At 38.9% G+C, this 22,924-nt stretch overlaps 1 protein-coding gene across 1 annotated transcript in view; it reads right to left on the bottom strand.

Moving 5' to 3' along the window:
• Positions 1 to 22,924, bottom strand: part of LRBA (LPS responsive beige-like anchor protein) — a 478,343-nt gene that overhangs the window by 96,161 nt on the left and 359,258 nt on the right. The window contains exons 45-46 of the mRNA XM_075198883.1: positions 18,467 to 18,586; positions 15,485 to 15,637 (exon numbers count right to left, since the gene is read on the bottom strand). Of these exons, the coding sequence (XP_075054984.1) occupies positions 15,485 to 15,637; positions 18,467 to 18,586 (273 nt within the window). The remainder of the gene's footprint in view (positions 1 to 15,484; positions 15,638 to 18,466; positions 18,587 to 22,924) is intronic.

Below are 22,924 nucleotides of genomic sequence, written 5' to 3'. Positions count from 1 at the left end.
ATCACTCATGTGCCTCTGCGAGATTTTATTGATCATTATGCTGATGGGTGAAAATCAGTCCCATCACCAGATCTTAAAAAATTGACCCCTACGTTTTGCTTTTTTCACCAAACTAACAGAAATGGTAAATATTAATTTCGACTTCATCTACTACTCTGTCTCTGCATCAATTATTAATATATGCAATAAAACAAAATTTCACTTTTGCCCATACTTGCCAACATTTGTTTTTCTTCTTCCGAGAGATGCCGGCTGGGACGTGGGCGTGCAGGGGGCGGAGCGCCGAAATAGCGTCATTTTGGCCCCACCCCCGTGACGTAATGACGCAAATCGCGTCATTTTACAGCGGGGGCGGGGCTAAACGCCGCAATTCCGGGTGAATCGCGGCGTTTAAACCGAATTCTGCCCACTTCCTATCAGGGAGATTGCCACACTCGTCCGGGAGACTCTCGCAAAATGAGTTGGCAAGTATGTTTTTGCCATCATGTACTATATAAAAGAAAAAGTAAAAAAAGAAAACAGCTTTGTTTTTACTTGTTTTGCTGCTCGATGCTATCAACTAGCAGTCCCAAATTGTCAGCCAAAGATTGCAAACTAAAGCCCCTGGCCTAAGTGAAGTACATTTTTACAATTTCCATAGCTAGTGGGTGGGTGCAGCTGCATTACATCATGTAATGTTTAACATATGGAAACCAAAATGCTCGATTACCTCATTTATGGTAACACTCATAAACTACACAGTACACAGTAAACATGTCTGACCAGTAAATTAAAATATCACTATGCTATGCAGCAGCCGAGGCTGTCCAGAACATGTCTGTAATCCAATAGAAGCAAAGGATTGTCTTCAAAATCCAGCAGGCAAAAAAATTAAATTCCTTAAGTAAAATAAACTATGGAGCAAATCACTCACCCTCAGGATCTCGTTTTCTTACAAAAGACAGATATAACCAAACAGAAGTTAAATGGCAGCGATATTAGAAGGTGAAATGATCTTCTTGCACAAAAAAAGATGTATTGCAGAGATGTACAACCTAAGGGTCTGTTTATTAAGTATGACGTCCTTTGCTAGATAACGTGCGTCTGAACCCAGCGGTACCAGGCAAGGGTAAGGGTTATATGTCAGATCACCATAGCCCCCGTCCTCTAGTAATAAAATGTTGCCAATCAAAAGAGCCCACAGCTGATATTGCAACCAGTTTACAGCACCATAATGATATAAAGGTTTTATTGGCTGTGGTTACCATCTTTATTCCTTGAAGATCTAGTTTACAATTGACAGAAGCAAAAAGAATTACAACAATACTGATATTTCTCCGGAAATGCTTATAACAAAGTGAACTTGTTGGATGGTGTTTGGAGAAGAGGATAATTAGAATTATTATCCAAATGAGTAATATTGAGCAGGCAAGTTTTCAGAAGTTGGTGGAAACTGAAGTACAGCTACTTGGCTGAAATGGAATGAGACTGAGAAGGTGTCATTTGACAGACATTGGAGAATTAGCAAGTGTAGTGACAAGGTGGCGAGAACACAGGCATCACACAAATGCAAACATGTGAAGACTGTGACCAAAGGGAAAATCTAGACACAGGTGACCAGTGTTCTAGAGCAGAGTGGATGTCAAGATCAAGTATAGTCAAACATTAAATGAAGTACAGCGTGCCCTAATTCACAGTGGCAGACTTGTAAATTGTGAGGCACAAGAAGGGGATATATTTGGTATGAAAAATTCAGAAGTAGTTAGTTGGCACTCACTGCAATTGGAACTAAATGTGTGGGGGGTTAAAAATGTGTGGCACACCGGTAATGGTAGTTAGGTCATTGGTGAAACACGTACTCTGTACAAAAACAATACTGAGAGATGACTTAAGAGACTCATGAAGATAGCATGAAAGGCATAGATTCTAATATGAAGATGGTTACTCTCTGAAGAAGGTACTGTATCCAGAAGCAAGGGAAGCCTGTGGCACAGCGTGGATTAAAATTATACTTTAAGGCTGTGATAGGTTTCTACAAGTTTTAAATCCCAGTTTCTGATGGTTAAAGCGCTGATTTTTTTTTTTTTTATGACAAAGTTAAGATCGAACTAAAAGAGTCAACAGGTGTAATATAAAGCAAACAACGAGCAAGACATTGCATAGATCTTGGTGCACATGTAAATAAAACAACTATAGAAAGACAGGTTCAGCTGGTAGAACACTACTTCTGTACCTGGCCACACTATCATTTATGTCCGGAATTTTATCAGTTTTAGAGTGCTCTTATATAAACGTTGAAATCGGAATTATCGTAATTATACACTATCAACATACACCATACAACATAGTGCAAGCTTGAAAGTTACTTTGTTATGCCCTGGTTCTACACTTCAAATCTGCACTTGTTTTTATGTAATGTCTATTTGGGTTAGTTAATGGATTTTTGGATCTCTACTGGTATACACATACATACATCTATCTATCTATCTATCGCTGTCCCCTTGTGTAAAGATAAAATTATCATTAATTGATATTGGTGTCAATATTCAAGCACATCCACAAATGGATGCAGTCATCATGCTTAGCCCTGCTGTAAAGAGGTGAATCACCTTAGTGTATAAGTAGTTGTAACTAGATTTAATAGAAAGGGAACATATCAAATAATTATCTAACAAACAGTCTCTATTATCAGGTGATATGGTGTTCAGGAGCTACCTGGCTTCGAGCCGTACAGTGAGGAGGAGACAGACACATGGCCATCTGCATACTGCTTGCTCCATTGATTATCCACACTAGCTCTCCTGTGTGCACATTCTGGGAACTTGCCAAACAGATGCCCAGTTTCTATCATCGTAAAAGGCAGCCGGAACCTTAGTGAAATTATCAACCAATTTATAAAGCAGAAAATCGGAATCATACCAGTGATAATCAGAATTCAAAACACTTTATATTGTATTCACAGCAAAATGGGCATTTAAATATTTAATTGTAGCACAGCAGCCAGATCACAGAAACGCTCTTTGTACATTTCATGAAAAAACTATTATACAGAGATTATGAGTTATCTTACATTGAATAGGTTTTCAATAAAATGCCCAAAAAATGGGAACACCAAAATGAGGACAAAGAATAAAATGCGTTGAGCAAAAGACAAAATAATTGGTGCTTAGCTTATATAAAAACTAATTTGAGCTCTGCCTTCATTGTTAAACTGAGACATATTTGGAAGATTTATAAAACTCGAATGAAGAAAAACAGGGGTCAAACATGGAGCCGAGTATTCCATAGCATGGAAGATGGAATTTTCAAACTAATATCGCCCAATGTCTAATTGTCCAACTGATCATAGTGGTATCATCCCTATGCAGGGCCGGTGCTAGGGTTTTTTGTGCCCTAGGCACACTTTCAAAATCCACCCCTCCCCCCACGTCTTTACTTACCTTAACTCCATAAAGCTGCTCCTCTCTGCCGGGTCCCGTCCCTCACTAACACTGTCGGGCCGTGATGATGATGTCACGCCCGATAGTCAGTGAGTGGAGGGGAGGAGACGGAGCGCCCCATCAGCTGTTGGAGGGGAGGGCGACGGTGGTGATCCATAGCCCCTCCCCCTCCCCGTGGATCTATCTGAAGTTGTGCGGGCGGCCGTGAAAGGTATGGTCAGCGGTCGTCGCACAGTTTTAAAGTAATTTCAATCCTGTGGCGCCCACCAGAGCCCGGCGCCCTAGGCAACTGCCTAACCTTGCCTAATGGGAGCTCCGGGCCTGTCCCTATGCATAAAAGGGATTTCATTTTCTAGATATCCATGTTCATAATAGTGTTAATGTAATACAAACTATTTGAGCCTTTTATTGGTGGTCGTATTTTGAACCAAATATTGTTGAACCAACCTCTACTAATGCACGGTGGAAAAGCAACCACAATCACAGCAGTGAAAAACGGACCCCTTCCCACAGTCCATGATGTTTACGAGGTCCCTTTTAGGTATCCATGTTTGGAGATATTCAGGTTCAGTATTATATTTATGTACACAAAGATAGATTCACAAAAAGCAAAACTAATAGGTGGTGATGTATAACGTTTTAAAAAAATAAAGAAATAAAAAGCATAGATATACACTCAGTGGCCACTTTTTAGGTATACATTTCTAGTACTGGGTTGGACCCTCCAGCACCCCCCCGCCCCATCTTTGCCCCCAGGACAGTCTGAAATCTTTGGGCCATGGTTTCAACACAATGATGGATACATTCCTTAGAGAGTCTGGCCCATGCTGACATGATAGCGTCACGTAGTTGCTGCAGATTTGTTGGATGCTGTAAATCTCCCGTCCCACCACCATCCCAAATATGCTCTATTGGACTGAAACCTGGCGGCTGTGGAGGACACTGGAGCACACTGAACTCCTACTGGAGGTAGCCATTAGAAGATATATAGACTGTGACCATAATTGATGCACATGGCCAGCTACAAATCCCAGGTTGGCTGTGGCATTAAAATGATGCTCAATTGGTGATAAGGGTCCTAATGTGAGCCAAGAAAACATTTCGCACATCATCATTATACCACCAGTGTGCACTATTGACATAAACTATTCAGTTTTGGTGAGCCTATGCCCACTGAAGCCTCGCTTATCTGTTCTTGGTATTCTGCTGCTGCAGCCCATCTACTTCAAGGTTTGACATGAGATGTTCTTCTGCATACCACTGTTGTAACGCATTGTTATGCCAGTTACTGTTGCCTTCCTCAGCTTGAACCAATCTGGCCATTCTCCTCTGACCTTCCACATTAACAAGATATTTTAACCTACAGAACTGCCGCTCACTGAATGTTTTTTTGTTTTGCGCACAATTCTCTGTAAACTCTAGAGATTGTTGTGTGTGAAAATCCCAGGAGATCAGCAGTTTCTGATATAGTTACACCACCCCACTCCGGCACCTACAATCATCCATGGTCAAAAACACTTAGATCACATTTCTTCCTCATTCTCGTGTTTGGTCTGAACAACAACTGAACCTCTTGACCATGTCTGGATACTTTAATGCATTGAATTGCTGACACATGATTGGGTGACTAAATATTTGCATTAACTAGGTGGATCTAATAAAGTGGCCACTGTGTGTGTATAAATGTATATAAATATATATATAATGAAACAAGATTTAATTGAAATATAATCGTTAAATAAATGATAATGAATATGTATTTTGCATTAAAATAAAGTGCTGCTTATGTAGTTTAAAACATGGATACCCCAAAGCACTTATATCTTTCCGAAGTTATAAAGACAAACTACCTTCATTTCTGTAGGACGTGGACATTTATATGCCACTTGTGTTTCACCTGCACTACCAGAAAATATCACCAAAATTATATTGTTGATGTTGTGATTTTAATTAGTAAAGTATGCTGGTTAAAGAATATTAAAACTATCTTGGAGTGATGGTTTATTTTAATAATTTACATTCCTTTAAAAACCGCATCGCAGACCATAAATCGCTCAGTGCCAGGGTATTTGTCACCTTGAAACAGAAGGCAATTTGCAATAAAATGTTAATGTACAACATACTGTAACTCCAGAGTAATTTTAATGCTATATTACAATTCTGTGGAAAAGTCCCACATTTGTTTTTTCTCTCTCAGTAAATAAAGCCCCGATGGAAGCGATAAACAGGATTCTTATAAATTCTAATCACATTATCATGCATGAGATTGTTAAACCCTGGTTATTACTCCTACTAAACAATTGTTATCTCCTACCTATGTACACATAATAAGAAAATTAAGATGTTTCAAAAGTAGCAGTCAAACATTTTTATTATACAACACCAATTAGACACAACATTAAAATCACCTGCCTAATATTGTGTAGGTCCCCCTTGTGCCGCTAAAATCCCATCAAGGCATGGACTCCACAAGACCTCTGAAGGTGTTATGTTGTATCTGGCTCCAAGACGTTAGCAGCAGATCCTTCATGTCCTGTAACTTGTGAGGTGGGGCCTCCATGGCTCAGACTTGTTTTTCCAGCACATCCCACAGATTCTCGATCAGATTGAGGTCTTGGGAATTTTACACCTTGAACTCTTTGTCATGTTCTTCAAACCATTCCAGAACAATGTATTATCCTGCTGAAAGAGGCCACAGCCATCACGGAATACTGTTGCCATCAAGGGGTGTACTTGGTGTGCAACAAAGTTTAGGTAGGTTATACGTGTCAAAGAAACATCCACAAGAATGCCAGGGCCCAAGGTTTCCCAGCAGAACATTGCCCAGAGCATCACACTGCCTCCGCCGGCTTGCCTTCTTCCTATAGTGCAACCAGATGCCATCTCTTCCCCAGGTAAATGATGCACAAGCACCCAGCCATCCACATGATGTAAAAGAAACCATGACTAATCAAACCAGGCCACCTTCTTCCAGTTCTCCATGGTCCAGGTCTGGCACTCACATACCCATTTGCAGGCGTTTCTGGGCACTCTGACTGGTTTGTGGCTAAGCAGCAAGCTGCTATACCTTGTGTGTTCTGACACCTTTCTATCATAGCCAGCATTAACTTTCTTCAGCAATTTGTGCTACAGTAGCTCTTGTGTGGGATTGGACAAGACGGGCTAGCCTTTGCTTACCATGTGCATCAGTGAGCCTTGGGTGCCCATGGACCTGTTACTGGCTCATCGGTTGTCCTTCCTTGGACCACTTTTGTTATATACTAACCAATGCATAGCGCAAACACCATACAAGTCCTGCCATTTGGGAGATGCTCTCATCCAGCCATCTAGTCATCACAATTTGGCCCTTGTCAAAGTCGCCCAGATCTTTGCGCTTGCCCATTTTTTCACATCACCTTCAGGAACTGACTGTTCACTTGCTGACAATATACCCCCACCCCTTGACAGCTGCCATCGTAACGAGGTAATCAATGCTATTCACTTCACCTGTCAGTGGTTTTAATGTTGTGGCTGATCAGTGTATACTTGTATCACGTATTTTGCAAATAGAAGTATAAACATTATAATAAATGTTTTCACTATAAAACTGGTATGTGCAAATAATCTGTGATAAACAGACTCAACTGCATAATGGTATTTGGATATATTATTGTATCTACACGAAACTGGCATGTTGAAATATTTGGAAGTGTAGTGGAAGTAGAGAAACAAGTTTACAACATTTCCAAGCAGCTTTCACATCCATAGACAGTAATGGGTAGATGTACAACAAATAAAAACTACAAAAGGCCATACATATGAGTTGGAATGGTTCCTCTGACTGATTCGTACTATGGCATTGCAAGACGTCTCTCCAGGACAATATTTAATCCCCCCCACCCAGCAATTTTTCTATGGCAGAGCCATCAGTCCACTCCCTTGTGGAGCAGTACCAATATATTCCATCAATAAAATAGTTTGTTGTTTTTAATTTACAACAAAAGGTAAAATATTTTAAACAACAAACAAAGTAGGGACAAAGAGGAGATGGTGGGCAAGAATTCAGTAAGCAAAAAGAGGGGAAAGGGGAATATAAGGGTGGGCAAGGGGGCAATACAACATCCAAAAAGTTCCTAAAATACTTTAAACACATTTTTATTTACACACATTCCTACAGAGTGTTTGTTTTTAATGCTCCAACCCACTTGCACAACCTCACCACCAGAAGCCATTGAAATACACACAAATAAGAATACAAATGAAATGGGAATGTAAGAAACTGCCTTCCCACAAGTTTAGTCCTATACCCGTCACGGCAAGCAGTTACCGACCTGCAATCTTCACATGCACAAGCAGCAGACTAGTCAGTAGTAGCTTGATCTGATCAGATTCGGAAATAGCTGTCCCTCTTTAGCTATACATGAATTACAAGAATGATTTTCCCTAGACGACCAAGCAGATCTGCTGTGATGTCCCCGACATAATCATTTGAGGAGATAATCCACAGTTCCTAGTGAAAGTCTGTTAGTTACTAGAAATGTTCATGAATTAAGTTTTTATTTTACCATTCTCCACATTTAAACTCAGATGATAAAATAGACTAGATATACATCATCTTTTTATAGTAGTTACAACATATCAAGAGGCTGTCAAACATGTACAGCTGATTTAACCCTTGGCACAGAAACTGCACACAATATGAAGCCCTAGGGAAAAATAGTTTCCAATAAAAGAAATATGTATTTGATTACTGCTGCTAAGAAGGGCATGTACCATTCCTATTTCACAGACCACTTAGTTGTAAATCGTATGGTAAAATAGTGAAAATTTAGACATGTATTTCACTACTGACAGCTATACCATACAAATCAGTGGTTTATACTGCTTATACAGAATTAACTGGAAAGCAGTCATTTCAATCTCTGAAAACAATATCTCCAATTTGAGGACAGGAAGAGAAAAAAAAAACCTTACAAACAATATAAAATGGTATTCCCTTGGGACCATGTAATAGTAATTCCACGTATGGCTTAGAGGGCTAAACTGGGCACAGGATAAGCTGGTTAAACACTGCTCTGCTTTACAGGTGCTGCTGGTTTATGTGACGCCAAATGCTCACACTATGGGATGGAAGCAAATACAACATTTAGTTACACACAGTTAACTCTGACATTTCATGTCCTTCTAGCCAACTCCCTAAGTATCTTTGTTGTGTTGCTGTGTGGTATCACCATTGCAAGAACTAGTGTCTGCACAAAACCTAATGAAAAATGTAATGGAGATTTCTGTATATGTGAAAGAAATGCAATAAATACATATAGTGGCACCAAGTACCACACGCCCCTCAATGGGATGAAATGTAAAAAGTGCATGTAAATACACTATTTGGAGGAAGCAGTTTGGTATACATCATAACCCAATAAGGAAACAATACATATATTTTATTAAATGTAAGCTACGATGGGCTTTTGTGTAGGAATGTAGATAGGGCTATCATATCAGCCATGTAAATCCAGACATGTATCTATGCATATGAACAAATGGTGCAAAAGCCACGAAGCATCAATAAATGATGCGTCCTCTGATATAAGCGGATGACAATTGACAACTCTATACTATGACAACTGTTGCACACAAAACTAGATACAAGGAAGGTGCTACAGTCGTTACCGTTAGTCTGGCAACCGCATGAATTGCAAAGAAGGCACTTAAATCAATGTGGTGAATTCTAGTCAGTACTGTACAATGATATAGTACTAATTTAGAAGTTTGTGAACCCTTGAAATAAATCCATGATAAGCTAAAACCCTCAAAGGCATGTCTCCATCTGCATGAACATATTACATTTGGCAAACCATTTGTTATTGGGAGGAATAGCTGCAGGCTTACAGTATTTTAGTAACTAGAACCCTAAAGTCTTAGGTCAGGCGCGCACGTAGGGTATCTTTAATCCCCCAAGTGCCCATCGGAGCTCTGAATGCTTCCTTGAGGCTGGCCCCTCCCCCAGACCAGTCACCTTACCATATGCAGCTGTGGATCATACTGATCCGTTCCTCCCCTGCTGACATCATGTCATGTGTACTCGCACCACAAGACGGGCACCATCCCGAGTTTGCAGATAGCACTCATCTGTCTGCCTCTCTAACATTGCGCCAGATAGAGGATAATCGTTTAGAGGTGGGTCAGAGCTATTAATATACTGGTAGTGTGATGGTAAGGCTATTTATTGTATTTAATATAATAGTGTTGTATTTAATATGTTAGTGGTGTTCCCTTACTCGGTTATTTAGATTACTACCATAAACAATGAGTTTTCAATTATAGTCTCTGTTATTCAGATGATACAATTTCCAGGTGTTCATGTTATGAATATAAATTCATGTACCAATAGACTTATATGACAAGTATTTTATAATTTATTCAATTAAATAATTCGATTTTAACATATGATAGAAATGTAACATACATACCGTATTTCCCCATGTATATGATGCTCCACTGTATAAGACGCACCTGTATAAATCATGTGAAAAAATTGAGGATAATGTTTATAGTCCTTTGCAGAGTAATTGGTGACTGCAAAAAACATTATCCTCAATTTTTTGACAGAGTAATTGTGCAGCGGGTACACAGAGGAGAGACGGAGTTCTAACGCTATTGTCAATTCTGCCTTACCCTGCCTGATGCTTCTCCTCTGTCCAGTAAAGTCTTCTGTCTTCTGTCCATTCTGATCCTGATAATGCAAAGTCGCTTAAGGTCCTCTTCGCGATGATCGGATGTCCAATCAGGACTTTGACAAGGCCCTGATTGGAAAAACTCCAAACCCAGAAACCGGAAGTGTGTGTTCCAGCAGCGGTTCACGCACCACATCCGGTCATCGTGAAAACTTTCCAGCATCAGGATTTCAGAACGGACAGAGGAAAGAAGACTTTACCGGACAGTGGAATCATCTGACAGGGTAAGCACTACTACCCCTGTATAAGATGCACCCAGTTTTTAGACCCAAAATATTGGGGGAAAAGGTGCATCTTATACATGGGGAATAACGGTATGTTTTTATTTGATTTGTCTTTCATCAGTTTCTGCGATACCTCTTTTATATGATTTTCATTTTTAATTTATTAAGAATAATATAGCGCTGGTTTTTTTCTTCCCCTTTTCTTGCTTGTGGTATTTAAGAGTCGCAGTCCCATTTTAGTAGCAGCCAATTATTATTTTTGCCAATTTTTAAACGCCGGAAAGGTATATTCTTTTTATTTTCTATTGTTGTCATGGTGGTGCCTATTACTTTACAGTGGGGTGATGGGATTGTTAATTTAATGCTGAGGTGGTTTGGGAGCGATCAGTTGAATATGGAATGGAGTTTAGAGAGAAGAAGGGGGCTAGACTTATTTATTAAATGGAAATATTAATAATTTAATGTCAGGGACTATTTATTAATGTAATGTGGGGGGAAATAGTTCTATTTAGAAAACTTAAATTTCATTAATTTAAAACCAGGGCTGTTTGCAGGGAGAGGGGCCTAATTATTAAACATGGGTGCTATTAATGTAATGTTGGCGCTGATGCTCAGGTAGGCCTAGAGTGTTCACTTATTGCTAGGCTTTCCATATTCATTCCAATCTTTTTTCTAAACATTCCAGGATCTAGACAAGCAGAAACTGAACTTAAGACACAACCACCAATACTAGTGAAAGCTGCAAGAACAGGTAGGAGAGAGCAGCACAGTCTGCCAACTGTCCTGGTTCTAGTGGGGCAGTCCATATTTTGTGTGACTGTTCCGCTCAGTCCGAACATTGTCCCAGCTATAAGGACAGTTGGGAGGTATGTCTCTTCACACTGATTTACAGCTTGTGAAGGGGAAACTAGGTGCACCTAACATTATTGCAAACTGCTTTGGCCGCATATTTGGAGACGATAGCCCCTTGCATGCTTGTCATGCCCACTCTGGCATTGTGGCATGGAAAACTCCCCTATAAAAATCCTGTCTTTACCCCTGTAAGTTGTGCAATTTATTTGAATATTAAAAATGAGGAACCAACTAGCATTGCTTTGAGTCAGATATTTTATTAGGCAACTCTGTTATTATTTTATTTCAGCTTTATTGATTAGTTTGCTTATTTAAAGCAGGACTTTCCAGTTTGTCATGGACAGAAAGCAAGCCTGCAATGCTTTCTAGTGGCATCCTGTATTCAGGAAAACCTCTATGGACTCGTTTGTCATTTTTATAAACCAGACCACAAACAACTATCTGTACTATAAAGAAATTCTTCTTAATAAAATTCTTGGATAGCACTTAAAAGTATAGACTCACAAATACTCATCTTACTGTGACATACCAAGCCACATATCAAGCCTGTGTATTGGATGTAAGAGTTTCAGCAAATTGGCGTTTCACGAGTAACAATTATTCTAGTGCGCCAATGGGTGTGATGTGGAAGGTTTTACAAGGAAGCGAAAAAAGTGTGGAATGGGCTGTGAGTCATATTTAAATTACAATTGGAAAAAGCAAAAGCCATCAATCCCATATCCTGTCATGCCCGAGAACGAATAGTGTATTCTACATCTGAAAATCAAGTACAAAGATTCACACGTCTGCATAAGCAGCAAACAAAGGATTTCATTGCATAATCTAATGTCTGTAGCTAGTTTCCAGCAGTGGAAAATGTTTAATATTACCAAAATATGAATAAATAGAACAACCACAGATATCTTCAAGAAAAGAGACAGTTTTGTAATTGATCACTGCAGCAATATTGATCATATAGATGTAATGTTCGATCATAGTGTTAGGCTGTGCCCAATGAGGCCAAGAGTTATCTTGAAGATGTACCTACCAGTAGAAGTTTTATTGAGTGCAGCGCTGTGGCACAGCGGTTAGCATTGCTGTCTCCCAGAAGCGGGGTCATAGGTTTGATTCAGACAAGGGCCCTATATGTGTGGAGTTTTTATGTTCTCTCTTGCATAGGTTTCCTCTGTGTGCTCTGGTTCCCTACCACACTCCAAAACCATAATGCTAGGTTAATTGGCATCTGACACAATGGAGCATAGAGTATGTGTTTTAGGGAATATAGGCTGTAAGCTCCAACAGGGGAAGAAACCGATGTGATTGATTACATATTCTCTGTACTGCAAAATAAGATTGGTGTTATATAAATGATAATAATAATAATTGAAGCTTTACTGTAATTAAGCATATGAAGCACACAAATCCACGTGAATCAGATTAAAGCAAGGATGTCATCTAATTAATCTTTTGATCTCCAATTTATGAGCCCATACTGTACAATATGTCATTACCAACTGTCCTACATATCATCTATCCTGGTGCTGCTTAGCTTCAGGAAGACAGACAATTGCAACATTATCTGACTGTTCAACCTGAGGACCATCTGACTTTAATTGTAGCGCACAGCTTGATGTGGTGCTGGTTTGTTAGAAGTCAAAGTATAGCAGCATAATAATCAGCAAAAACACAAAACTGCCAACACAGGCCTGAAAACAGGGGATGTGTCTGTCTGGCTGTGTGACGGGCTTCTGGAAATATGATTAATGAGAAGTATAATGATATTGGGAACCCGATTAGCACCACAAAAAGGTCACATATCAAAGTGGTGTGCTTTTCAGGATCTCTAATCATTGCAAATAATCTGTGGGCTGGAAGAAGTAAAGCTGGAAGTCACAGGAAAGCTTACTCTGAATAACCACATATATGCAAACCACTGTAAGGGGCATGTTTTATTTTAAACAGTCTACAGAGAATCAATTTGTTTGGCAGCAGTCTTTCTTCCCTGCATAATTTCTTTATGCCATCACAGTTACAAAAAGCTATTTTCCTAGTTCGCTGTTTGCAGTGTGCTTTCCCAGTGGCAGACCTTTTAATTACACAGACTGAGTATGGTGTTATGCTGACATGAGTAAATGTAGCTGTAAAGAGAGATGCCAATCATTACTCTCCTAGTAAAAGACATTAAACCTTCCACTAGGATGTGGATGGGCAAAATGTGGGCTCCCACGTCACTCATTATTTGTCTCACAGAAATTAAATGCAATTAAAGATTTTATTTTAAATTGTCATAGTCCTGATCTAGTTACAGAAAGTCTCATTTATCTGGCTAAAGAGTGTAAATCTGCACCTGGACAAACGTTGCGATGCAAGGGGTGCAAATGCAAATAGCGCCGGATTCAGAAGCAAGTAACAAATAGAGAAGGTAATACACATAAGTAGCACAGATGACTAAGTAATGCCATGGGGGACTCACACAGAGTGCAGCAGAAGACACGTCAGGATGTATGAAGGAGTCAGACATGGGACAATAGGTAGAGAGGACCCAGCCCACGTGGGCTTACATTCTACAGGACTGGATAGCGCTTTTTAATCCTACCGAGGAAACTTTGACCATCTCTATTTAAGAAATCCTAAAAGGGAGGAGGAAAAAAAGAAAAAAAAAAAAAAAAAAAGAAAAAAGAAGAGGTTCTCCAGCGCACAAACTTACTCCAAAAAGTCACACAGCCCATGTCTGTCCTCTGGGTACTGGCCGATGCCAGAGATATAATATTCTCCACTCCCTCCCTAGGTAGTGCAGCTTTAAAGAAGAATTGGCAAAATAAGACTTGGAGGACCTGTTCATACATATGCGCTGGGACAATGGGTAAAATGTATAAAAACTAATGCATGCTTTTCATGATGCACTCTAACATAGCCTCAATATCCTTTTGATGTGTTGCGCTTTTACGCATGAGAAATAGCTACGTTCTAATATTCTGAACACGATATTACCATATTAGAATGCAACAGTGGGAACAAGTGAGGCACTCATTCTATTTTAACGCAGTTTAGAGGTGTTAACTATAGTGGTTAAAAAGGATATTAAAGGATTAATGACAATGAGCAGTGTAATCATTTATCATGAATGCTGATGGATGGCTGCCATTACTTGACAGTCCAATCCGCGTTATAGTGACGTAATCACTACTTTTACTGGGGTGTCTTTTTTAATATTCTGGGGGGAATTCAATTTGGCCACGTTATTCTAGGAATAACGCGTCCCGCACAGTATTAACTATCCTACGGTAAGTTTAACACTTATTTTTGCTCGCAGCTCACAGGGCTGCGAGCAAAAATCAGCACTAAAATTACTGTAATAACGGAAATACTGTAGTAACAGTAATAGTGCGCTGGCCGCGTTATTTCCCCCGAATAACGCAACCAATTGAATCGGGCCTTCTAAGTGCTAACATAACACCTAACGGTTTTATCCACAATGAAAAAACCCTGCTCCCCACTCCTTTGTAGTGGATTTAAATATCTTGCAAATAGAAAAAAAAAAAACATGTTTTGTGCCGTGCCTTGCGGACAAATGCAACTAGATTGTTATGCTTACAGAATAACCCAGTCTGTCCATCAGCAAGAGCGTACATGCAGAACATGCCATCCTGGAGCATAAAGCAACACTGATCAACAAAACTCCCAGTGCAACACAAGGGCACAAGAGGTTTGCTTTTCCTTGTCATCTGTGTTGCGTGTTCCAGTCTTAAACAATCCCCATAAATATATATATATTTTTTAAATTAAATAAAATCTAATTCCCATAATTAATCATCAAAATACATAAACATTTAACCAGAAGAGTAAAGTAAATATATAGTTGCTTCTCTCCTTGAATGTCAAGCTTGAGCTTTAAAGTCCCATTACATTCAGTGAATTACTAGTGAATATTTTTTTCATGGATTCTCACCAACCGGCACATAACTACAAGGTGTCAAGAGCAGACCATTGTTCTTCCATGCAACAATGCTGGGGCAGAGTAGACTGGTTTAGAACACAAGAGCATGTGACCATTAACAGGTATTGGGGCAAGTAAATGGAAACAAATCAGTAAATGTGGAAACCAAGTGTATTCCACACAGATGGCAAATTAATCATGCAACACTGCAAAGTAAGATGCTAGGTGTCATATGGGGATATACATTACAAGCTTATGTGCCTATAATCAGTTCATCTAGTTGATTTCCATTGATTTGTCTAAGGTTATGTCAGCATAAAACTGTGGGAGGAAGAAATACACAGTCACTGATGTGCTTACCAGTCTGTTTATGCGAACAAAGTCTTCTGCTGATTTGGCCCATGGAGGAAGTTCGACATCAGACACTACTGTTCCATCATCCATCACCCCAAGACTGTAATCATTTACGTTGACAAACATCTCCGGCAGGTAATAGAATTCAGGAATGAGCTCCTGCAGGAACAATCCATATCAAGCATTACAGTGTAACACATCTATATATGTCATGTCACAGTCATAGCAAAGCATCTTCTAATCAGACATTACAGGGATTCAGGGGGTATTTACATAACGGTTACAAGATTTTTAAAACAAATCTGTAGAGAGAAGTTGTATTCAATGGAAAATTGTCAACCAGACATCAGTTTCATACACAGTCACTCAGCCTTGCCCAGCATATTGTACACCCTAAACCAGGCTACTTGCCAGTGGTTCACCAGGCAGATCCAGGATGCATCTGCACCATTATAGTAAAGAAAGAGAACAGAAATGAGAAGTCTAATCATTTAGTGGGCTGTCACATTGGCTCATGGATGAGCACCAGTAGAAAAGGTCTTTAGTATACAGTCAACATGGACTTCACAGAAGAGTGAAATTCAGGACAGGGACTGTCCCTGGAAAATAGAAACAACTCGTAAGACTAAGGTTTTCCAAACACCTCTAGTGAATACATAGTTAATGCATTTAAGTTGTTGTAACAGTTGATGATCTTTACTACTCAACTGCACAAGTGTCATAGTGCTTGCAGAGATTCCACGGACTGGTATGTCGTACAGCAGAGATTCACCAAGCCGGTGACATCTTGGCAGACACAAGAAGTACATTGCTCTATTTACATATGCAGTCTAACCTGTATTAGTGGTGTTACTTTCCATAGGCTACTCAAGTCAGACTTCAACAGAGGCTGCTCTTCAGATTACTACTAATAGTTTAGAACATGAGATTTTCACTGATGACCTACTAAACTCTTCCATCCTGTGTCTTTCCACTCTCAGCCACATCTATGGTGTTCAATAAAATGGTCACCAAGTCCAATATTTGCCTTTCTCAATGGTCCCTGGAAACCCATTTCTTCAAAGCACGTCAAACTCACGTCTAACTGAACATGAATGACAATATTTTTAATGTTCAATTTCTTAGGTTGAAAAAAAATGCAAGCGAAGATTTACAAATGTTCACAATTATTTGGCAAACATTAAGTCACACCCAATTTTAAAAATGATTTTCAAGAACTCAAGGTAATAGAAAACTGTGAATTTCATATTACACAAACAATTTAGTGGATTCCTGTTTTTTCCCTCTTTTTCTCAACTTCAACTGTTGTGAATTTAGCCCTGTATGTTTTGTGGATTATCGTCTTGATGAATGAAACTGTAAATATTTCCACTTCAGAGAGATACTTTCCTCAAAGATTTTACTTGCCAAAACTTGGCAATTATCTGGGGCTTTCCATTATAATTTGGCCACTAGGGGACACTGTTCCATGGAGTCTATGCTGATATTTCATTTAATCTCAGCTAAGGAAGCGGATATTGATAATGAAATGTGACCAATCCAAAAAGTGTCAAAATAGGCTCAGTGGCGAAGGAGTTAAAGTACTGGGTGCACTAAGAACACTATAAATTGCGTTCCAGGTCAATCCAGCTCTTGAAAAAGTGGCAGTGTGCATGGACACATAACAAAGGCACAATATGTGTGTGTCTTCATAAATGGAAAACGCAAATTTAAAAATAAATGAGAGGCTCATATGTGCATGGATGGAATGTAGGCTAGACCCCACTCTACTTAAACATAGGGTTTTACTTTTCTCTACAATCCTATCCAGCTACAGGTCAACAGAAAAGCAGCTGCCTCAGGGCACACACTAAAACTGAACTTTTCAGGGCATTGTAAAGTAGGAGAGAGGTCATAAGATCGGGGACATGGTCCAAGGCTAAACTGGCTAGGATCAGGCAGCAATTTTGTTATTATCACCTTTATCACTGTGTAAAATGCTGCCAGGCTTTAAATGGGAAAGTGTGTTTATTGTAATATTTATTAATCATAAGGGAAGAGAGAGAACTGCTGTAGACTATGCATATAACATTTGTGATAACTGTTGCCTAGCCTTACCATGATTGTCCAAATAAGAACCAGCCCATTACACCATGTGCTTCTACAGAGGCCATCGGTGATAGATTTATATAGAGTGTTACGCTGAAGCAATATCAGTTTAAATAACTATATACGTACTGGCAATAATGTTTTAATATTGGTTTTCAGTTTGTAACTCTAGCTTTTGTTGTTTTATACCGATAGTCACATTCATGGATATCAGCACAATTTATTGGTGGTTCCCCACTGGACTCCAATACTGGCAGCCACCATGACTGAGGATCTTTACTTGCACCCACCGTGCAGATCTGATCTTTCTGCCCTAGTAGTAGTCAGGCAGTGTGTATAGGCGAAATCAAAGGCCGACAGTTCCCATAATTAGCGACTTAGACCTGAATCAGCTTTAACACAATTAGCGATTAATACATGATGCCCATATATATTACTAGGCATTGGTCTAAGGTAGTAGCGTCACTCAGTGTTTCTAAATGGTCACTGTCTGTGGCACATGCTAAATGAAGTGGAAACTCAGTGGCATTGAGACAGTATTATACTTTTAGTTACTGAGCCACCGAGTTACAGCTTGTAAAGTATAGTTATCAGTTGTGTACTCGAAGAGGCTGCTGTGGCATGACTAGAACCCATTATATCGTAGTGTTATAGTAATGTCATATTCAGAGCACATGTGATCTCTACAAGTAACAGTGCATATATTGTCAAAACTGACAAAGTTTTAAAATGCACAAAATACTGGTGTGCCAGATTGTAAAAGATCAGTCCAAATGCATATCTAAAATTGGATTAAATGTAACCAGTCTGTGCCTGCTTCTGTGACATAGAGGTAACAATAATAACATCAGAAACATCACTTGATGGGTAAAAGAAATGAACCAAGCTTGATAATATTACCTTGATATCTGAGGTGTCACGCTGCGAGTTACGCCATGCTCTTGAAACGGAAGAAAATGCTCTGTCGGCATGGTCAAATTTTCCACCTTGAAAATTTAGGAAAAATGTTGTAAAGGGTTCCTGAAAAAGATGGAGAGGTTTATTAAGTAATATACAATGTAACTGAATCAGGATCACAATTTGGTATTACTCCAACAACTGCATAGTAAAGGTGGTCAATGCAATTCTTGTTAGTGACACAACTGATAGTTATCAAATCAATGCTGTTTCTCTGTGTTTCTTATAACACAGCACAATAGCAGGTCAAATCACCCTATAAGTAGGCTACAACAATTAACTATCCCATTATTATACAACTTTGACCAAATATTACTAAATTATCACATTTTCATGGCAGTATTTTGCTATATAACATACTAGAAAAGCATAGGCAGAAAATGAGCAACAAGAATTTATTGTAACGAAAAAAAAAGCTACTCTCCCCACCTCCTTTTTGGGCTTTTTACCCACTGACTCCCCACCTGTTTTCATTTGCCCCTTTCAGTGGCTCTTAACCCATTAGCTGCACCCACACTCCTGGGCACAGGTTTTCAGCTTGCGCTGAATATTCCCCTTTCACCACAACCCTTTCATTCTATCGTATTAGTTGTGCTTTGAGCTACCTGAGTTATAGTGTTACTTGTTTATTGTACTGTACTGTTCTACCTTGTACCATCCTATTGTTTGTACCTTGTTGTACGGCGCTGTGAACATTTTGTGGTACCCTATAAATAAAAATTAATAATAACAAAATGTGTGTGCCCCTGCCTGAATCACCAGAATTATAGTGGAGGAAGAATTGGAGAAATTCCCCCCTTTCCAAAATCAGCAGCTAGGATCTGTCCCTCTGCATCCGGAGACGACACAGTTTTAAGGGTCCAGTCCTTATAAAATACAAGTAGATACTTAAATGTGATAGATCTCACCATCACCTCTCAGATGCCAGATATGCAGATATTTAGATCTGTCATCACTTAGACCTTTTGGTTAAAGTCTTGTAGTCAGGTGTGGAAACAACTAAAGTAATCTATTTTGACATAGTAGAATGAAGGAAAGCTTAAAAATGCAAGTTTCAAAACAGATCATGGGATATAAGAAAACTGCCCAGAAAAATATAAATAGCAGACCTCAAAACAACACCTTGTGAAATGATCAAATGCTATTACTTATTTTGGCGGGAGAACGCATGGGGCCAATTTCTTTGAAGTGAAAAAAAACCAAAAAATGGAGATATACATATTAAAAAACCCACAACTTTAAATAGACTAGCACAGTGTCTCTTGATTAGATATAATGAGACATGGCTACATACAAGGGTACAATACATAGTATTATATGACAGTATTAAAAGAGGGCATAACAACATTTTTAAAAACAAAAACAACAAAATGAAAGAAAACCAAGGAAAAATCCCCCCAAAAACCCCTAACCCCCAGGACAGTAGGACGTCCGTTTTATTAGCTCACTTCCATGTAAAACTGTCTGATTCTAGACTTCACTAGGAAAGTTCCAAAGCAGAATGAGCAATTAGTTTTTTTTAGTAAAATAAATGTATATATCAAATACTGAACCCAAAAAGTTGGATACATTGAGTAATAGACCTATCGCATTAACATTGAGGAGGTATGCTGAAAAAGCAGATCAGCAAATAAGACAGTGGAAATGAATACTTCCAGAAAAATATATTTTGACTGTCAATATGAACCAATAGCAATCATTACCTTTGTTTTGACATATATTTAGATTAGATGTCTAAAACTACATTTGATTTTCTTCACTTGGAATTTATGATTGGGAGAAATACTTAAAGGATTTAAAAGCCTCCTCTTAGTTAAAGAACACTTAAGCCCATATTAGTAGATAATTGCCTAAAATTAGCAAGGCACCATAAATTATATCAAGGATTTGTGTCTGCTTGTACCATTCTAACAAGCTTTAATTAATGGTATGCTGCTAATGCTCTCCCGAAGAAATTACTTTCTTCTAGATGAATTACCTCTTAGGTTTACAGAAACATACACTATTGTAAACCAACACGCTATCAATAAACACAACTCCTGATTAATCCACCGAACACCAACGCATTACAGAGGATCCTTAATATGGCTGCTTAACATTATTAGCAATAGATAAATTACGCTGGCTATAGACAAGAATGCAAATGAGGAATAAAAGCAATATTAAAACAAAGACCTCAAGATGATCTTTCTTATCTACAATGCTTATTCAAGTCCTGCAGCTGTGCTTTTTTCATACACTCAATCCTATATAATAGAGCATTCTTGGAACAAAGTATTAGGGGTTTAAAGTGTTTAACTATAAAACTTTAAGCAATGAATGTTCAAGTTTATAAGGGCTTTTACACAGGAACGTTCTCCTTGCGGTCATGTTCGGTTGATCTCTGGCGCGTTAACTAGTGAACACTAAATCCCTATGGAGATAATCAGGGCCATAGACATCTACTTTTAGTGCCAAATCAGAAAAATAGAGCATGCTAATTTTTCTCCTACTGATTCGTCACTCAATGTTGGCACTGTACATCTAAAAGCTTGTGGTGTGTTTTAGTCACATTTTATTTTGGCCCCCTAGCGCACCCCTAGAACGTTACATGGGCACAGAGAAAGCACCCATGAGACCCATAGGAACACTTACAAATACATCATTTCCTCATTATTATTTAAAAGGATCTGTTACATTTGAAACAGAAAGATTTATTGTGCCCAACACTACATACTTTTTTATAATTATACACTTATAAAAAGATAATTCTTTGGTTATAAAGTTTGTTTTTGCTTTTAATAACTACCTAATCATTATCTGATATACCATATATATAGAAACCAGGAGCGCCATAACACACTAGCTTACGGAGAAGCGGCAGCTGTCTCCCGATGACCGCAGAGTTTCTGTGGTTGCGGGCAAATGGTAACAAGTCGATATCCACTGTCACCTGACCTGTCATAACATACGGTTTGCTATTAATAATTTGCATTCGCTTATACTTAAGTTTATCAACCAGCTCTGCTACATCGATGCTTGCAGTGCTCCCTAGTGGTTTAAAGCAATAGGAGTGGAGACTTAGAGAAGGGTATCTGTGACTGGAGGGACAAAGTACCACAACTCCTTACAGACCAGCAGGAACTTAAAGTTTGATTATAACAACCAGTAACATAAAGAGTTTAGCAGCAGCACAAAGTATTTCAGCGTGGCCAACTCATTGAAGGGGAGATGCCAACATGTAACCAATTTGGGCATCTAAAATTAACAATAGCACAGAGTGACACAGAGACTGCTGTGAAACTGGTGTGGGAAAATGGTGGCATTAAATGTACTATTATCTCAACTGAAGTCCCTATAATAAACTTTTTGCTCTTTGGTGGCACCAATAACCTGGATTGCTATTTGATCAAAAGTATCATCAGCAAAAATAATAAACTACCCCCGCAAATAAAAAACATTAGGGAGGGGAGAGCTAATCCCACTTATATCTCTCACCTATTCAACTAGCCAACATATTGTGTACAGAAAATTGAAACTCCAGTGTTGAGAACATCCTGTAGCCTAACACTACTAAATTACAGGTTTTGCTGATTATTGTGTCAATCACACAACAAATGACTGTTAGGTCTGATATCGCATGATCATGTTTTATCATACCAAAGCACAGCGTATCGTTTCATTTGATTTTATAACCGGACTAAAAATATCTACAAATAATGGAAAGAAATTGGGCAAATTCTGCAGTGTGTATACACTTACGACCAGTAGTGTCGGCAGATCCCCATAGAGTATACAGAGACACAATCTTTTCAGCGGATGGTTATGACAGATGAAGAGCACAGATCTGAAGGTAAATCTTGTAAAACGTGTATTGTGTGTATACATGAATCAGCATGCTGATTGGGATTTTCAGTCATTGGTAAAATCGCATCAGGAGAAATTTTCTATAGTGTGTACCTAGCTTTAACATCACAAATGTACTGTGACCCAAAGCAACTTCCCATTCCAAGTTTACAGATGGTAATAGGAAGCTTTAGGTTTTAAACACATTTATCCCATATATAAATTGCTGGACAGGTCTATAATATAATACTAATTACTGTAAATGACAGCACTTGCACTGCCTAGAGAGGTACAATTACAAAAGGTCTGCGACAGAGATGTCAACTGGAGGAAAATATCAACAAAGGGCAACATATCAATTCTGTATTCAAAGACCACAGCAGGTTATATGTACACACACTATATAAATCTAAGGCGCCAATCTATTTTTATTAAACAAACTATATGGAGGATACAAAGCACACACTGTGAGCCTACATGGTCTGCCCTACACACCTGAGGTGCAGACTTACTCATCAAACTAGACATCGGCCTCGTGCCAAATAAGTGGACACATCTGAAGGAGGTGTAAAATTC

The sequence above is a fragment of the Mixophyes fleayi genome, chromosome 1 (assembly GCF_038048845.1).
Source record: "Mixophyes fleayi isolate aMixFle1 chromosome 1, aMixFle1.hap1, whole genome shotgun sequence".
NCBI classification, from domain to species: Eukaryota; Metazoa; Chordata; class Amphibia; order Anura; family Limnodynastidae; genus Mixophyes; species Mixophyes fleayi.
Note: the sequence above shows the minus strand (reverse complement) of the source record. Positions and strands in the feature narration are given on the sequence as shown.